This window comes from Rhipicephalus microplus, chromosome X (assembly GCF_043290135.1).
Source record: "Rhipicephalus microplus isolate Deutch F79 chromosome X, USDA_Rmic, whole genome shotgun sequence".
NCBI lineage: Eukaryota > Metazoa > Arthropoda > Arachnida > Ixodida > Ixodidae > Rhipicephalus > Rhipicephalus microplus.
In genome coordinates this window covers 393,395,254-393,413,286 of record NC_134710.1, presented here as the reverse complement: position 1 = coordinate 393,413,286, position 18,033 = coordinate 393,395,254, and the positions used below count along the sequence as shown (strand labels likewise).

The 18,033-nt window shown below is 42.7% G+C and overlaps 1 protein-coding gene and 2 non-coding genes across 3 annotated transcripts in view; all 3 read left to right on the top strand.

Annotated features, from left to right (window-relative positions):
* The window catches only part of LOC119161912 (sodium-coupled monocarboxylate transporter 2), an 81,105-nt gene extending 71,617 nt beyond the window's left edge, over positions 1–9,488 (top strand). The window contains exons 14-15 of the mRNA XM_037414413.2: positions 6,067–6,158; positions 7,548–9,488. Coding sequence (XP_037270310.2) covers positions 6,067–6,158; positions 7,548–7,652 — 197 coding nt within the window. The 3' untranslated portion in view covers positions 7,653–9,488. The remainder of the gene's footprint in view (positions 1–6,066; positions 6,159–7,547) is intronic.
* Positions 4,760–4,832, top strand: TRNAT-CGU (transfer RNA threonine (anticodon CGU)). Its single transcript has one exon. It is a non-coding gene; the product is annotated as a tRNA-Thr (tRNA).
* Positions 5,219–5,291, top strand: TRNAT-CGU (transfer RNA threonine (anticodon CGU)). Its single transcript has one exon. It is a non-coding gene; the product is annotated as a tRNA-Thr (tRNA).
* Positions 9,489–18,033: the final 8,545 nt, after the last annotated feature.

The window sequence follows — 18,033 nt, the reverse complement described above, 5'->3', positions numbered from 1 at the left end:
GCTTCTTAATTTTTTCCTCTGTAAGACGTCATTGCACAGAGCATTACCAAAAAAATGGAACATATTAGTACTGTCATAGTCCTCAAAAGAATTGAGTGACTCTGGTACCAGTCTTATTGTGTACTAGTAAAAACAATAGAGCTAAGCCATGCCAGCTATAAAAATATTTTTTCCAGCTGTTACGAAATATACTCTCATTATTATGTTGTAAGAAAGACAAATTACTTCGCAATCATTAGTGTGTCGAAGGGTCTCTCAAAAAAGAAACGACATGTGACCCTATGTTTAAACCTGGGGTTCCCATTCCACAAATTTTCTACAGGGTAGGCGTCCTACCAAGTGACTTCAAGTTTTCCCAAGCCGAGAACAGGGCTTGAACGTGCTTTTAACTACTTGGTCGGTTTGTTGAAGCTGTTGGCTAGAGGCCGCAGATTTGCCTGCAACACAAAGGCCAGCTGTTCAGTTATTTCCCCTGCGGTGTCGAGGAACAGTGGTCACAGAGACCATCATAGATCTTTATTGGCCCATCATGCTAGAGGAGATCCTGATACATAACTGAGCTCTTCAAGGGGTACTTCATACAGTCGGGTACTATATACAGAACATGACAGCGATGACAAAAGCCGGAAATGCGTAATGGTGACGCGCTGTCAGCACTGTGTATTGTGTTTCCTTCTTCTCTCCGCGTCCGTGAACGCTGTAACATTTCTACGAGGCAACATTGCAATCCCAATAATCAAGATGGGCCGATTGAGAAAGAGAAATTGAGAGAGAGGTCACAAATGTGGGAACTACAGCGAGTTTGACGGGCACTGAAACACCTTGTTTGCTACCCTATACTTGAAAAATGGTAATGAAAGATGGAAAGACTAGCGGATAGAAAAAACAAGAAGCTAAAGCACACTAATAGTATTGTCAACCTAATTGGTCATGGCCGAGTAAATAATTCAACAATGCCTTGATGGACTCCCGGTGCGAGCACCTAGAAAATAATGAAAAAATGCGAAAATTAAAACAATTTCGCTGGATATAGGTGGTTTCAGTGGTTACATCTGTGCGATATAGGCGAATAAAAGAAAGCGTTAGTGTTGGAGAAAAGTGTTTAATCTTGTGTTTATGATCAATTCGAGATTAATGAGTTGGTGGTGTGGTACGTTCGGTACGTAGAAATGAATTGTGAAAGACCTTACCAAAAAGACCGAGGCAGAATATTGATGTCTTTCCAACACATAATTGAAAAGGAAGAAAGAAAACGCAAATGCAGAAAAGATAAAGAACGGTATGTACGGTGTTGCCATAAGTCCAGCTGATTGCTTAATAAGTGATTCTAAGGCGGCAAAACTTACGAAGCAATAATATCAATAGTTATGCCAGAGCGTCTTTCCTTGAATGTGTTTTCTGTTATAGCTGATGCATGATATTCATTAAGAAAATGAAGCACGTGGTGGTAATTTGAACTGTTTTAGAAGATCTAACTGCAACTGCTAGATGAGCATTGCGGGTTGCAGCGGCGTACTCAGAACGAACAAGGCGGCAGTGTTAATGTTATTAACAACAAGCAAGAGTTTATTTACGGAAATATTCGATGTGGGAGTGTGGCTTTAATAAAACTTACAAATTAAACACCCGACATTGTGAGCACTGTTTTGATTTCTGGGGTTTAACGTCCCAAAACCACCATTTGATTATGAGAGACGCCGTAGTGGAGGGCTCCGGAAATTTTGACCACCTGGGATTCTTTAACGTGCACCCAAATCTGAGTACAAGGGCCTACAACATTTTTGTTAGCATTGTTACAGATAATGCTAATACGAGTACTTTATGTTAAATTGGTGGAAATAGTAACGCGGAAGTACCAATATGGCGACAATGCTCGAGTTCGAATTAACCCTGTTTGGACGTTGAAGAGCTTTCGTATGTGTGAGAAATCTCCATTAGTTTACATTTTTCAAGATTAGAATTCATGAGCCCATCATCAAACCAGCATTAAACATTATTTAGGTGCGTCTTTCAAGTGGTTTATTTGTCATCGTTCCGTATTTTTCTCTAAAGTACAGTCATCGGCATACAGGCGCATATAAGGTATGCAAACCATTGATATATATTAGAAACCAAACTTAATTTAAACCTTACCTCTGTAGTATTTCTGTAAATACGGTAACTTGAGGCGAGTTATGAACATTATTTTGGTGTAGTGACAGTGGTTAATTAGACAATATTGGAGCCAATCAAGTTGTATAATATCGAATTTGAGCGAGGCGAGTATAACCATAAATAAGACGTGATTAACCTACCCAAGGGCCTTCGCGTCACCAAAAAATGCAGTGTATCGAAAACAGCGTTCAAATGAAGTGAATAGAAGTAACTGGTTCACAAAATAACGTACGCCTATAACGTACGCCTATAACGTACTATAACGTACCTATGTTGACCTACTGAAAAAAATATTTGAATCCTTAACATTCAGATATATGCGAGTACAACACATGTTCCACGAGATTAGACAGAATGCTTGTTCGTGAAAAGGGCCTGTAGTTGAAAGCACACTGTTCATTATCAGACATGTATTGGAGCCCCCTTCATTGATTTCTAAAGTGAGCGACAAGATTCCTTGATATAAAGACAGGTGAAAAATCATGCGCGAAAGGAAGGAAGAACATGCGCATGTCCGCTCGAGACACTTGGAACCTACAGGAGAAAGTTGCCGATTGTACACCCATAGCCACCGAAAAGCGGCAATTTAGAACAGGCAGCGCTCAACCGTGCGAACGTGGCAGCGGGAGCACCGACGACTGTGTACGGTCGACATCATCAGAGCAGATCGGCTGAGTGAAAGCGATCGATGTTCAGATGTGTCAGAGACACACGCTTCCCGCTCGAGACACTTAGTTCACGTTATGGGTGTAGCATTGTTTTGCATTCATTTTTATTTATTTATTTATTTATTTAGTATACCTCAAAGGCCCCAGTCGGGGTATTACATGAGGGATGGGCATAATTAGCAACATATTAATGATTCAATCACGGTCTTGAATACATGTGGGTCGGAGTGGTGCATGGCGAAGGCAGGCAAGCTGTTCCAGTCCCGGGCGGTTGCAACAAAAAAAGAGCGAAGGTGGGCAGTAGTTTGGGCTGGCGGTGGATAAACGGCTTGGGGATGGTTTGTACGGCTGGATAGTCGATGAGCAGGCAAGATGGCTGGAACGTTGAAAGGAGCGTGATAAAATTTGTGAAAAAGACAGAGCCGAGATATATGACCACGTGATTCAAGGTTGTTGAGGTGGCCACGAGTTTTAAGCTCGGAAACGCTGGAATGATAAGAGTACACGGAGTAGATGAACCGGGCTGCGCGATTTTGTACAGATTCGAGAAAGTTAGATAAATTAGATTGATGAGGGTCCCAAACCGAGCATGCGTACTCCAATTTAGGGCAAACAAATGGGGTGTAAGCCAACAACTTCCCTGATGAGGGAGCAAGTTTTAAATTCCTACGAAGTGAACCCAGCGCACGATTAGCGGAGGATGCTATGTTGTTAACGTGAGTGGACCAGGTGAGGTTGCTTGAGAATGTTACGCCGAGATATTTATAGGATGCTGCTGTTAAGATTGTAGAGCCCGAAATGGTGTAAGTCGCTTGCTGATAATGTTGCCTACGGTGAAATGATATTAGCGATGTCTTATTTACGTTTAAAGACATTAGCCAGTCGCTACAGCAGGATTCAATAAGGTTAAGGTCGTTTTGAGGTATAGCAATATCGGTAGGGTTTTTTTATTGGACGGTACACGACGCAATCATCTGCAAACAGGCGAATATTTGATGAAATGTTTGCTGGGAGGTCATTTATATAAATTAAGAAAAGTAGGGGTCCGAGTACTGTGCCCTGTGGGACACCAGAGATTACGAGAAGATGGTTAGATGAATGGTTGTTAGCGTACACAAATTGTTGCCGATTAGTCAGAAAACTACGAATCCAGTTGAACGTCGATGTATTAATGTTTAAGCAAGAAAGCTTGAGGAGTAGCCGTTGATGCGGAACTTTGTCAAATGCTTTTTCAAAGTCTAAAAAGAGGGCATCGGTGGGTATATTTAGGTCAACGCTAGAACTGATGTCATTGTAGAATGAAGCAAGTTGTGTGTCGCAGGATAATCCTGAGCGAAACCCATGTTGACTATGATGAAAGAAGTTGTGGCGGTTTAAGAACTTGATGGTGTTAGAGTAGATCACATGTTCCATTAGTTTAGAGCAAATGCTAGTGAGCGAGATGGGACGATAGCTGCTAGGCTGGGATGGAGGGCCCTTTTTAGGGACCGGAACAATCTTACCCACCTTCATATAATTCGAAGGTCGTAGGTTCGATTCCTGCTTACAGTTGGTAATTTTTTCATCCACTTTTCTTTCTTCTTATTTACATTCCATTAATGTTAATAACTTCCCCTGTACATTCCTTGGCATTACTGTCTGTTATATCTCATTATTATTGTGTTAAAAACACGAAAAACGAGCCCTTAGGTATACACTTCTTTCCCTTATTTTATTGAACGAGGGTCTCGTACTGGCAGACTTGGTGTGTTTAGGTTGTATAAGAGGGACAATTAATCAGCTGCCCGCTCATAATAAAGTTCACGTGCTACGTGACGCCAAACATGCGCATAAGAGTGTTTTCACACTCGTTGTTTGGCTTATAGATGGCGCTGACTGTCGCTCCTACTTCTAAAAAATTCACAGATAAACCCAAAAAAGTGGATGGAGGGAGTGCCGCTGTAATAGCTCAGTGGTTAGAGCATCGAACGCGTAATTCGAAGGTCGTAGGTTCGATTCCTGCTTACAGTTGGTAATTTTTTCATCCACTTTTCTTTCTTCTTATTTACATTCCATTAATGTTAATAACTTCCCCTGTACATTCCTTGGCATTACTGTCTGTTATATCTCATTATTATTGTGTTAAAAACACGAAAAACGAGCCCTTAGGTATACACTTCTTTCCCTTATTTCATTGAACGAGGGTCTCGTACTGGCAGACTTGGTGTGTTTAGGTTGTATAAGAGGGACAATTAATCAGCTGCCCGCTCATAATAAAGTTCACGTGCTACGTGACGCCAAACATGCGCATAAGAGTGTTTTCACACTCGTTGTTTGGCTTATAGATGGCGCTGACTGTCGCTCCTACTTCTAAAAAATTCACAGATAAACCCAAAAAAGTGGATGGAGGGAGTGCCGCTGTAATAGCTCAGTGGTTAGAGCATCGAACGCGTAATTCGAAGGTCGTAGGTTCGATTCCTGCTTACAGTTGGTAATTTTTTCATCCACTTTTCTTTCTTCTTATTTACATTCCATTAATGTTAATAACTTCCCCTGTACATTCCTTGGCATTACTGTCTGTTATATCTCATTATTATTGTGTTAAAAACACGAAAAACGAGCCCTTAGGTATACACTTCTTTCCCTTATTTCATATATATATATATATTCATTCTATGATATTCAAGAGCGTGCAATTTAGGATACCTGTTAATCGGAGTAAAAGTAATTATTTAGCACCCGAATGAGAACGCAAGCTCAGGACCTGCGGCCTTGGTAATAACTGTTGGCGAACTCATTTGTTTTCTCCTATGAACATCCCCGACATTTTCAGCGTTCACTAATGCGGCTACTTTCAAACATGTTTTTATTTAATTAATTCATGTTCCTCAAGTTATCTCTGTGATTTGTACCAATTCAGTGCTAGAACTGACGCCACAAACTGGAGTTCTGTAATTGCTCTTAAGATAAATGTCATTATAGCCCCGCCGCGGTAGTGTAGTGGCTAAGGTACTCGGCTGCTGACCCGCAGGTCGCGGGTTCGATTCCCGGCTGCGGCGGCTGCATTTCCGATGGAGGCGGAAATGTTGTAGGCCCGTGTGCTCAGATTTGGGTGCACGTTAAAGAACCCCAGGTGGTCGAAATTTCCTGAGCCCTCCACTATGGTGTCTCTCACAATCATATGGTGGTTTTGGGACATTAAACCCCACATATCATTCAATAAATGTCATTATAATAATTTTCTGCCACCTTGATTCTACTGAAGGAGAGAAGAGGACGTGTGCCGAGAACTTTTCACTCACAAGCAAAGTTGCGTTGCGGTTATGGAGGAAATTAAGACTGCTACCAAAAGCGGAGGTAAGTGCCACATCTTATGGTTGCTCCACAGAAGTGGCGCACGAAGCATTTCACCATGCTGGAAATGTTTTTGTTTTCTCTCGAAAACATACCTTGACAAGAAGCTCGCTCACTAATAAATGTGCCACGCTTGCTGAAATAAACGAGAAAACCAAAAAAGACATGATGCATGCAGTTGGTAAAATTCTGGGTAACCCCACTGCGGTGGTCTAGTGGCTAAGGTACTCGACTGCTAACAAACAGGTCGCAGGATTGAATCCGGGCTGCGGCGGCTGCATTTCCGATAAAAGCAAAACGTTGTAGGCTCGTTTGTTCAGATTTCGGCGCACGTTAAAAAACCCAGGAAGGTCGAAATTTCCGGAGCCCTCCAGTACGACATCTGTAATAATCATGTCCCAGTTTTGGGGCGTTAAAACCCACATATCAGTCATCAACAATCTGGGTCATACGCAGGAATCAATGCAAACAAATACTTTGTAACGTTCATCTAGTAACTGCGCTAATATATGGGCAACCTTGTTAAATAAAAAAAGGAAGTCAATTTTGTTAAGACATGCACAACTCTTACGCTTACTAACGTGATAGAAGGACGAGCTGCTAAGCGAGTTTGTAAGTCAAGCGATGTGACTGGAAGAAGACTAGAGCCCTAAAAAGAAGAGACTCTACAAGGGCTCCACGGCTGCCTCATTTTGATGGAAATAAATGGAAAAATACCAGTGTGCCTAATTTTAGACGTGCGTTAAACAAGCCCAAGTAGTCGAAATATCCAGAGCCCCCAATTAGGGCGTCTCCTCTAATGGTATCGGGGTCCTGGGGCCACCATATGATTGCTGACAAATATTAATAAGCTGAGCTTCACGATGCTGACAAATAATAATAAGCCGAGCTGTCCTTGTTTGTACGGGGATATACTGTACTTTTTGTTTAAAAATAACAGTACACAGGAGTCTTCGAAACAATATCTCGAAACCACGCGAAATTTTAAAAAATGTCAGAACTAATGAAACAAATATCTATGAGTGGCGCATTTCATTTGAATTAGACACAACCGAGTGATTACAGCAGACAGCTAGACCTAATTGTCTGTTGGAATGATTTGATTATATATTGTCTGGAGCACACTGCGTCAGTTTTATGAAAATTTATTAGCTATATTTACACTTTCCTTTAAAAAGGAATCATCTAGCGCTGTAACTTGAATTTAATGCATTTTGTACACTTTAATTTGATACAGAGACAAGTACCGCTTTGTTCGCGTGAATGTAGGAGAAAGAAGAGGAGGGGCGATTTGCGATGAGTCATATAGTGGCCGGAGCTCACGAGATCCGTGATTTGTACGACCCGCACGGAAAGTTTAAGGACCTCTCGCTTTCTTTCGCCTTTTTGCAGGACAATATTCCAGCCGAATTCAAGGAAGATGAAGACGAGAAAGACATCCTCCGCCACGAATTCAGACGGGACGAGTCCTTCGACTCAAACGAGAGCAATGTATGATCGCTTCATCCCGTGGTTCGCCGGAAAGAGTATTTTTTGTCGTGCACCGAGCATGCTGGGAGAACAGCGCAGGACTGCACACTTCCAATCGTGTCCTCGAGTTACTCCTTGCTTAGGCCGCTTTGTTTACAGCGAAGAGTTATTCGCTAAATGCCGTGTATGAGCCACAGAGTAACGCACAATCGGCAGCGACATGCTTCATCGCGGCGCAGTTGGGCCGCTCATGCAGTACGAGTGCTGATAATTATGTTCGTACACAATACAATGAACATACCTTTTTCATTCTTGGTCACACCGGAGCGACTCATGTACCAATGTACTCAACAAAGAATTTCATCCTAAGCACAACGTTTGCAGCGTTTGGCCACAAAATAGCGGCAATGCTTCCAAAGTGTCGAGGTGCGCAATATTCGGTCTCGTTCAAAAAATATGCGAGAGTGGGGGTATCAACACAGTCACTATTCCTACTGTACAGTAAGGTAATCCATCGCTGAAAAATCAAATGAAAAAAGAAGGCCCTACGAAGCTGTTGTTGTTTTGAGTCTTCGTATTCGTGCAAAACTTATTTACAGTTGTGTTCTTTTCCCAAAGCTTTAAAGAAATGAACCAGCCCAATGTAACACGGCATTTTTCTTTGAAATGTTTTTTTACGTGTATTGCTTCTGTTTCGCCAGCATCATATGCCGCCAAAGTTGTTGTTAAAATCAATATTTTATTCTCTATTTCCTACGGTTATACACCAACAGCGAATAATTGTAGTGCAATACAATTCCCCATATTTTCACCTATTTTCATCTTCATGATGTGCGTCATAGCTGTTGTGACGTCTTCAGTTGTGATCGTTATAGGTGTGAAGCTACAGACTCGCAGTTCCTGATGTAGGGGTCAATCCGAAACGTGATTCCAGCACCAGATGCAACAACCCCATTTGCACACACTTCGTTCGAAAGTCACGTACTTCAATCACGCTTTATTGATTTCAGAAATGAATAACAATGCAGACACATTGTGAGCAGCGCCACTGTGCAGTTTGCAGCAACTTCGCAAAGTTTTAGTGCTCACACAGACGCTTGGGCACAGTATTGGCCGACAGCAACACATCGTTCTATAGACACGTGTTAGAAGCGTGACAGAACGACGTCGAGATAGACGAAATTTAAATAATCATTTCAGGTTACGTGGTAGGTTATTCCAAAAGCAGGTCATTCAACTACAGGCATGGCGTGCCTTCAAAATAATTTTAAGTGCGTTTTGCTAGCTTTGAATATCAATGTGAATAGTGCATACCATACCTTTCACAATACCTAGCTCATTTTGTCCAGAAAACGAAAAAGTACTATGTAAATCAACACTAAGCAGGACATCGTATATGAGTGTCACTATACAGAGCAACAGAACCAATCGAAACTTCGTACTTTCAAAAATAGCTTGAAACATTTCATATATATCACTGATGTCGAACGTGTGGTACTCACCAATGAGAAATGACTAAATAAATGTATACAAAAAAACGAACCAAATGAAAGCGCAACACATGTCAGAATAGCAGTAAATATGCAAAGCTACGCATATATTTAGTTCTTGTACGCCGACACTACACTGTATATATCCCACTTAAGAAACAGCCTAATTGAAAGCCTATCGTGTTGTTTTTTTTGGGGGGGGGGAGGGGGGGTGCTGTCACGACTGGTCCGGCATAAGCGACTTGTACCTGGAGCAAGGGCAAAATGGTCTGCATGTTCGGAGCAATGGTTGCTGAAGAAAACCACTTTTGGCATGTTTTGTCGGTGGGCGATGTTAATAAAGAATATGAGCAAATTTTCATAATCACTACAATGTGCTCCTGGCTTTTCTTTCTTTTCTTAGTTTAAGACCAATATTGAAAATGACGCGGCTGCCGTTTCCTTCTGCTTTATCTGCTATTAAAGTGGACAATTGTCTAGTCAAACAGTACAGACGCTGCGGTCGTCACGGTCGTCACGATCGTCGTTGTAATCATCGACTTCGGCGTCTGCGCTTGGTCGTTCGTCTGTAACGGGAGCTGTGGGTAATTTCGATGATTGGCAACCCCACCCCCCGAAGGTCACTGCGTTTAGTTTCCCCGTCGTGGGCCAGGGAACCGGCTCCTAGTGACGTCGGCAAAACTGCAACGATTCGGTAAACTACAAAGCGCCGGAAATGGAGACCGTGAACGACGTGTGGTTGGGTCTTGCGGTGAACGATTCGGAAGAGCTTCGTTGTATGCACACCGATCGTCATACGAAGTGTCATCGTTGTATGTTCGCCGACTGTCGTACATAGCGTAATCCAGCTGAGGAGGAAATTTTGAATGTTGGGCGTCGAGATTGCGGCAGATTCGGTAGACGTGCCCTGCTTCGTCACATTGTAAAGCACACCAATCAGTGGTTAGCGGTGCACCACAAATCAGTTTTTTGACGCAGGAGTTCTCCCTTGAACCACGGTGCGCTGTTCGGGTACAGGTGGAGGCGATGAGGTGGGCGGTGATGGAATTGGCTGCGTATGAAGGGTAGGTGGTTTACGAGTCACTGGAGACGTCGTCGTCAGAGGAGCGACGACGGGACATCGGACAGCATCAGCATAAGTATGGTGCCGTTGCACGTCTCCATAGCCCAATGAAAAAAGAGCTTGACGCACATCTTCTCGGACAAAATCAGCAACAAAAGACAACGCCGGTTTCAGTTCTAGTGGTGAAATGAAACCCACCTGACAAAGCTCCTCTCGCGTAATCTGTCGGATCACTTCACGTATAGGCTTGTCGTTTTTGCAGAGGCATGCCGTAGCCATAACGGAGGTGTTCGCCGACGGATTTAACAATGTTTTCATGCTGGCGGTATTGTTGCTGTAGGGCTCTTACAATAGCAGTCACCTCTTTTGTAGAGTCGACCATTGTTGTCGGTGGATTTCTCACCAGCCCAGCAAACTGTCACTCCTCCACTCCTCCCATAAGATGCCGTAACTTCCTGTCTTCTGGCATATCGAGATCTGCCAGGTGGAAAAGACAGGTCATGTCCTCAGTGAACACAGCAATGATCTCGTTTGCTTTTTGTATGCAAGCTTCGAGGAGACATTGCGCATTCTCCTTTCTGGCAACACTAGTGAATGTGTTGAGCAGATGCGTGCGGAAATCTTCCCACATAGCCAATCTTCGTTCTCGGTTTATGTACCACGTCTGGACGTTGTCCTTTAGACAGAAGTCGGCACTCGAAAGCTTCTCTTTTGGGGCGGCCTACTGGTTGTACTTGGCAGATCGTTCGAACTGGTCCAGCCAGTTTTGCGTATCTTCATAGGCTTCACCATGGAAGCAGCCGAGAATCACAGGATTCTGCAATGTCAAGTGGTGCGATGGAGCTGCGGTGGTCATGGTCATTGAGAACGATTGCTGGAACCTTCCGGTAGGAGATTAAGCTCAGGTACCAGGCCTAGTAGACGACGACTGAAACGGTGTACCGGTGTTTCCACGCGCAGGGTTTATTCCAGGCTCGATGGTCGACTCCGCGAAGGAGTGAAAGCATGAAGCTTACTCCACACCTCCACCAGTGTGACGACGCGGGATCGACGATTAAGCGGAGAACTGACAAAGATGATGATGATAATGATGTTTCTCTTGCATTTAGTGGCACTCGCTCACAGCAGGAAGATCGGCCGAATTCCGGGCGGCAGAACCTTTGGGTTAGTTGATTATGTATTTTAAAGTGTCCAATGGAGTTTCATTAAAACACAAAACAAATCATAAATGTTTCATCAAAATCCTACACGAGCTAGCGGTCAGGAGACAAAAAAAATATTAGTATCAATATACCAACAAGGCAATCCTTTTCTTCCCATTCTGTACGCGCACACAGCAAAGCAAACCTCCCTGTGGCTAAAACCTAACGTAATTCCTTCAAAAGATCAAAATACTGCCATATTTATTTCTAAATCTAGCTTTTCAGTTGGGTCGATAAAGTATCTTTTTTTATATATAAAAATCGGGAAACATAATAAAAAATGATCTCTTCTTTCTATTTTCTTACAAAATAAACTTAATGAAGATGCTGTGGGTGCAGCTCTATGTAAGTAATAATTCAGGAGGTGAATTCGGCAGCGTAATCTCGTGATTGTAATTTCTAACTGCCTAGATACGCACCACGGTTTATCTCACCTAAATCTTAGATGTACGACGTCTCTGAATTTATTTAATGATAATTTGCGTATTTACTTGTGAAAACAGGCATTCTATGTCTGAATACTGTTACATGAGCAAAATCATAAAAAAATAGGAAAGAGTGGTCCGCTTAAAAATTCTTTGACTAACAAGTCTGCCATCTCATTTAGATAAATCCTACAGTGGCCAGGTACCCATACCGAGTGGAAATTTTCTCAAGTTTGCTGGTAGTAAGCTACTAATCATACTTAATAATGTTGATTTTTTGCTGCAGAAAGTGCATTACATACCACGAGAGAATCAGTACATTTGACTGCTTCTCATTCGCTTGCAGAAAATTTGCGAAGTGCTAGAACTACAGCAAATAATTCAGCCATGAATATAGGAGTATAGTCTGGTAATCGAACTGAAAAATACCAGTTGAGAAAACTACAGAATATGCCTACTCCAGCCTTTTCGTTTATTACAGATGCATCAGTTGCAATAATGTTGTTTATAGAATTATCAGTCAAGTATTCGTGTAACTGACTATTTAGAGGCTCTATTACATTGTGTAACAAGACAACCACGTCTTCTTTGTCCTTGTCCGGAACGAAAGAGTTCGCGCTGCTTCCTTGTTCTCGCCCCTGGCACATACGCGCGGCAATATAGTAGAAGGACCTAAATGGTTTTTTGTGCGTGCATGTAGAGAAAAACAGGTATATATCCGAGAAAATACATTTGACGCCAATTTTGCGTGTATTCGGCATCCTGAGGAACAATAAATCGGCAAGCCAAGACGAATTATTCAAACTCAAATGTTGCAAATGAACAGATGCGATAGCGTTCCCTCTATACAGTGCCTCTTTAGACAAAAAATGAAATGTTATGCGAAGTAAGGCTAGCAGCTGAGTCCTTTACCATCCAACCTAGCGTAAATCAACAAAACACTGGCGTTAGAGAACGTGGCCGCTCCCGCGAGCACGGTCTTCGCACTGTCTATTGCTTCACCGTAAGTTGAGCGGTGAGAACAAAAAGTGTACAAAGAGACGTCCCACCTGCTGATCCCCATAGCCAAAGCCTCTGCTCTCCCCCGTTCGGGACCCTCCATGGGGCTTTCGCGCGATAGATGGCGGGTGGGACAATTCTTCTCAGCTTGAGCCATGACCGCCGACTGACCTCACGTACCTTCCCTCGTACCTATAACATGCGGCAAATTAAGAAATATTCTCTGTCTGTAATGTGTTCGGATTTCAGAAGAAAATGCACCTATATTATCCGTAAAATTGCTGTTGCCATGAAAGTACCGGTGCTGTCTACCCCAACAGAAAACTAACTTTGTTTTGATGAGAAGTGGGAGAGCAGACATTGGCTACGCTCTGCTTAGATTGTTATCAGTTCGTCAAATATATCTGTTTCGATAATTCCTCCATGAACATATGTTCAACCAGGATTAACATTATTCCAGAGCAATTTTTTTTCAGCTTATCACAAAAACTAGCTCTCTCTATGAGCGATTTCAATCAGCGTGTGCAAGATGAATAAGCGCTAACGTCACGAGTATGGAAACATATTTCTAGGTACGATGATGACGCAATCAAAGGACGATGCGTAGAAAAATTAAGACTTGAGAAAGTGACAGACAAAGAGAACTCGGCCTGCATGTCTGCTGGTAACAAACTCTTGCAGTTTATTGGATTGCATGATGCGACCAGAACCCGATGGGTTGGAGAAGCGGATGGCAAATTCTACTTCCTCAGTAACGGCGAGAGTCCGCGCTGCCAGTTGTTTAGGTGTGCCATAATTCGCTCATCCCTGGCGCCTTTTCCGGGACGTAGAAGGTGTTGTCACAATAGCCGGCAAGTTGAAAGTTCTCGGCGGCGTACTTCTCCTGCGAGCATACAGAGTCTTCAGGAGTAGACGTGTTGTTCAGAGTTGGCTGCCCTGGTGGAGCATCAGAAGACTCTGGCTCTCTTTGTGGCTTCGCGTGAGAAGGGTATCCCGTATTGGCCCCCGTGGTATTTTCACCTGAACTCCCCATGAAAAGTTGGACCTCGTTCAAGTGCTTACGGTGGTGTTTTTTAGGCTCAGTTGATATCTGGTGGCCCTCGTTGTCCTGGATCATCTTCGCCTGTTTGGCAGCCGTAGGCAGGTCGTCTTCATCTGAACATCGCTGCGGTTCCATATTTTCGATCTCCATGGCGTACACTGTCGTTCAAGATAACGGCCACTAATTAGCGGCGGGAGCCTCAGTGGACGTTCACTTGCAACGTGAAGATGATGATGATGATGCCACCACTATGGCGCTAGCCCACTCAGGGGGATTGACCAAGAATAGAGGGTATGATATTTGAGGCCTTTCAAATGATACGTAATCCTAACAGAAAGAGGATAAAGCACATTTAAATACTGAACAAGTGCAATAATTACTTTTTGCCATTTCAACCAGACAAAATATATAAATCTTGAATTTAAATTGCAGTTATTTCGAACACATTTGAAATTGATGTTTGGAATTTGCTTAATAATACTATATTAACACCTATACATATAAGAATATAGAGGAGCATTTGCTTTGTTTAATGAACGTAACTGCAAACGGCATCAACGGCGTTCCTGTGCCTGTAGCCGAGAACCGAACCACCAATGGAGAGTATTTTCTCAATGGTGAAGAGCAACCCAATGTTATCGAATGGGGTGACAAGGAGACGTTTTCCTAATAACCTATGACAGCGACATGATAAAAATAATGCTCTATTGATTCCCTGTACAAAAGCTGCATAGGGGAGATATTCCCAGACCAGCCCTGTCTGAAAATAGATTTAAAAAGGGCACACGACATCGTAAGCTTGTTAGAACCACCTCGAGATGTTTAGTATAATACCAGTCGGTTTTCAATCAATATTTCAAATGTCTAAATTCAGTGCATGGTGTTACTGATTCTATGGCATCAGCCCTGAGTGAAAGTTTTCGATATCTTATCGCCGTTATACTGGCCAGAACCGGAAAGACAGAAAGTATTGCGCCATTTATAGTCACTCGAGATCCCCAGTCCGCCATTTCATTCAATTCTAACCCGCAATTTCTAGGTACCCGTCATAATTTTAAGAGCTTAAGCTGTGGAGGAGTTAACGTAAGGAATCTCCTTAAGGCATCTCATTAATAAGAACCTGTCAGTGACATACATACCGACAGGGAGTCTGGAATTATTATGCCAGTGTCGGTGTTCAAAATTAGTTTTTGTAGTGCTAGAACAATTGCCAAACGTTCAGCTTCAAAAATTAGTGTGAAGTCTGGTAGTGTTACTGAAAACGACCAGTCAAATGTACAGAGCAAATACTTACTCCTGCCGTTTCGTCTATAACTGAAGCATCAGTGGCTATTACATTATTTGTTTCTAACTGTGCAAGGTAATCTCGCAAGTGGCTATTTAGGAAACTGTATGATTGAAATTTAGACTTATAGGGGAGAATCTCATCTTATTATATAATTCTGTCGAGTTCGTTCTGAACAAAACTAAATAGTGGTGTATGAAAACGCGGCCGATGAACAAGAAAAATGAATCTGGTTCATTGATGAATACATATTCTGATCGTCTTAACAAATAGCTATAAAATTTTAAATAAGCCTGAACCCTCAGGATACGTAATCGACAAGGCAAAGTTGGTAAGCGCGCCTCCTGATACAAAGATTGTTCGCAACAAAAACAAACTTAGGGAGCCCTAGGCATAGTCGCAGGGCTTAACGCTTCAAAACGATAAAGGTTTAAGTTTATAAGCAGGGCCACCTGAGAACAACACACATCCAAATTCTAGTTTGGGACGCATATACATTTTGTAAATTTTAGCCAGAGTGTCCCTGCGTAAACCATTGCTTCTGCTGGTCAATCTGCAAATCATGCCTAAGGCACTTTGTGCCTTACGTGCTCTCTATATGAGCAGTCCAGTTTATTTACCATTACAAATCATTCCGCAATATTTAAGTGACTCAACTGGTAAAAAAAATCTCTTCTTTAAAATTAATATTAATTGAGAAATGAGCTGTTAACAGAAATTATCAACATTGCACTTTTGTTTACATTTAGTTGCATGCATATTGTCTCTAGCCACCCCTCCAGCAAATTTATATACCTCTGCAGTTTTTTATATAAGTAATTAATGTCAATGTCTGCTGCAAAGAAGGCAATGTCATCAGCATACACGTATACATGCACATCCTGGCTATGTGGGATTGAACTCTGTGACGTGCCATGGTGGCCGTCGGGTATACTCGGTTCCGAGGCGGCCTCAGAAGGTCGTCAAAACTCTTTCAGGATCAAGAAGGGACCGCCAGACCCTTTTTTATTATTATTCGATGTTCCTCGAGCGCCCGCAAGCACAGCTTTGCTTTTGCTTAGCTATCCTAGATACAAGGTACGTACCCACTTTGGAGGATCGGCCAAAAATGACACGTAGAATTTGGTAAATGTTATTTTAGATAAGCTATGAAATTTAAAAGTAGAAACAAAAATGAAATGACAAATATACGTGAATTATTCAATTTGACTTCAAGTACTATGCTTTGAGCCAGTATTCAGGACTGCCGCAATAACCTGACGAAAATAATTTTGAAAACTTAAGTTTTAACCTAACGAAACGACCAACAATTTTAAATACCAGGTTAAACTGGCAGTCGCTAAGTATTTATAATAAAAATGGCACCGATCTACTTTGTTGTCTTCGAGCAAATGCGCGAAACACGCACCGAGCGTCGTCTGCTATCGCTCGTCACATGGCCGGGTTCGGAAACTAGTCGTCCCGGCTTCAAACACAAATAACTAAAACAGAAGAAAAGGATACACAACTAATCTAACTTAGGCAGTTCTCTTTGTAACTATTTACAAAAGTCAACAAAACATTGTCTATTCACTTTCAGGCACACAAAACTATATACAAGCACCAACAACTATTTACACTGCACGACATCCATGTGCACCTCGTTCCAAAGCATTGGGTTGCTCCTTGTTAGAAATAGGGCTCAGATATGGTCCTACTTTTTACACGTGCACAATGTCACTTCCTATGTTTCCGCGAGTTCAATCTCGTAGTTCGCGAGAGACAGTTTGTTCACTATCTTCTGAGTACCGGTGTACGATGTAGTTAATTTCACTCCGGACGTTGGAGCCTTGAGCAGCACCAGTTGTCCTCTTTCAAACACGACGTCCTTGTGGTGCTTGTCAAAGTGCCGCTTCTGTTTTTCTTGAGCCAGTTGGATGTGCCACGCTGTGAGCTTCCTGGCTTTTGCAGTCATTCACGCACTACCGTGAAATAGTTTGATTCTTCTTTGAGCTCTTCAAGCTCTCGGCGGCTGTACACAACTTCTAGTGGTAGCGCCTGATCCCTACCGTAGACGAAGAAGGAGGGAGTTTGGCGAACCGTGGCTTGGTACCCGGTGTTGTAACAGAATACAATATAAGGGAGGACATCGGCCCATTTTTCTCCCCCGGCGGTAGTCATGGCAATCATCTGTTTGATTTTTATTGGCTTTTTTACGTAAGCCGTTTGCTGCGGGGTCATATGCGGTAGTGGCAGCACGCCTGATGTCCCGATGTTTGAAGTATGCTAGTAGAGCGCGCCATCATTTGAGTACCGCGGTCTATAATATTTGTGGCTGGGCATTTCTGCTTCAAGAAGATCCGTCGTTCGACAAGCTTCTCGACGGTTGCGGCCTCTATGTTCCGGAGTGGTTTCGCCTCCACGAACTTTGTGAGGTAATCAATGGCTACAATGATGTAATTGTAACATCATGAAGTTTTTAATGACCCTATTATGTTCTTCCCAACTGTGGGAAATGTGCTGTGTACTTCTATTGGCTGTAATAGACCGTAAGACACCAATGTCGACATATTCATCCTCTGACAAAGCTCACAGTGACGCACGTACCATCTGACAACTGCATAGAGCTTCGGCCATTAATACTTGGACCTAAGGGCATCGAATGTTTGCCTGATGCCCATGTGGCCACCGTATTGTCCTTCATGCATTTCGCGGAGCGCCTCAGCTTGTCGTTGTGTAGGAAGGCACAGGAGAAATCGACTCTTGACTGGGCCTTGGCCTCTTTTGTAAAACATGTCGTTATGCGTTAAAAACTTCTTTTGCACCCGTTTTTGTTGTTTTTTTGTGCCAAGCGCCCTCCAAAGCATATCCAGTACTTTAGCGCGAAATACATTCTGACGCAGCTCCCCACCCATATTGTAAC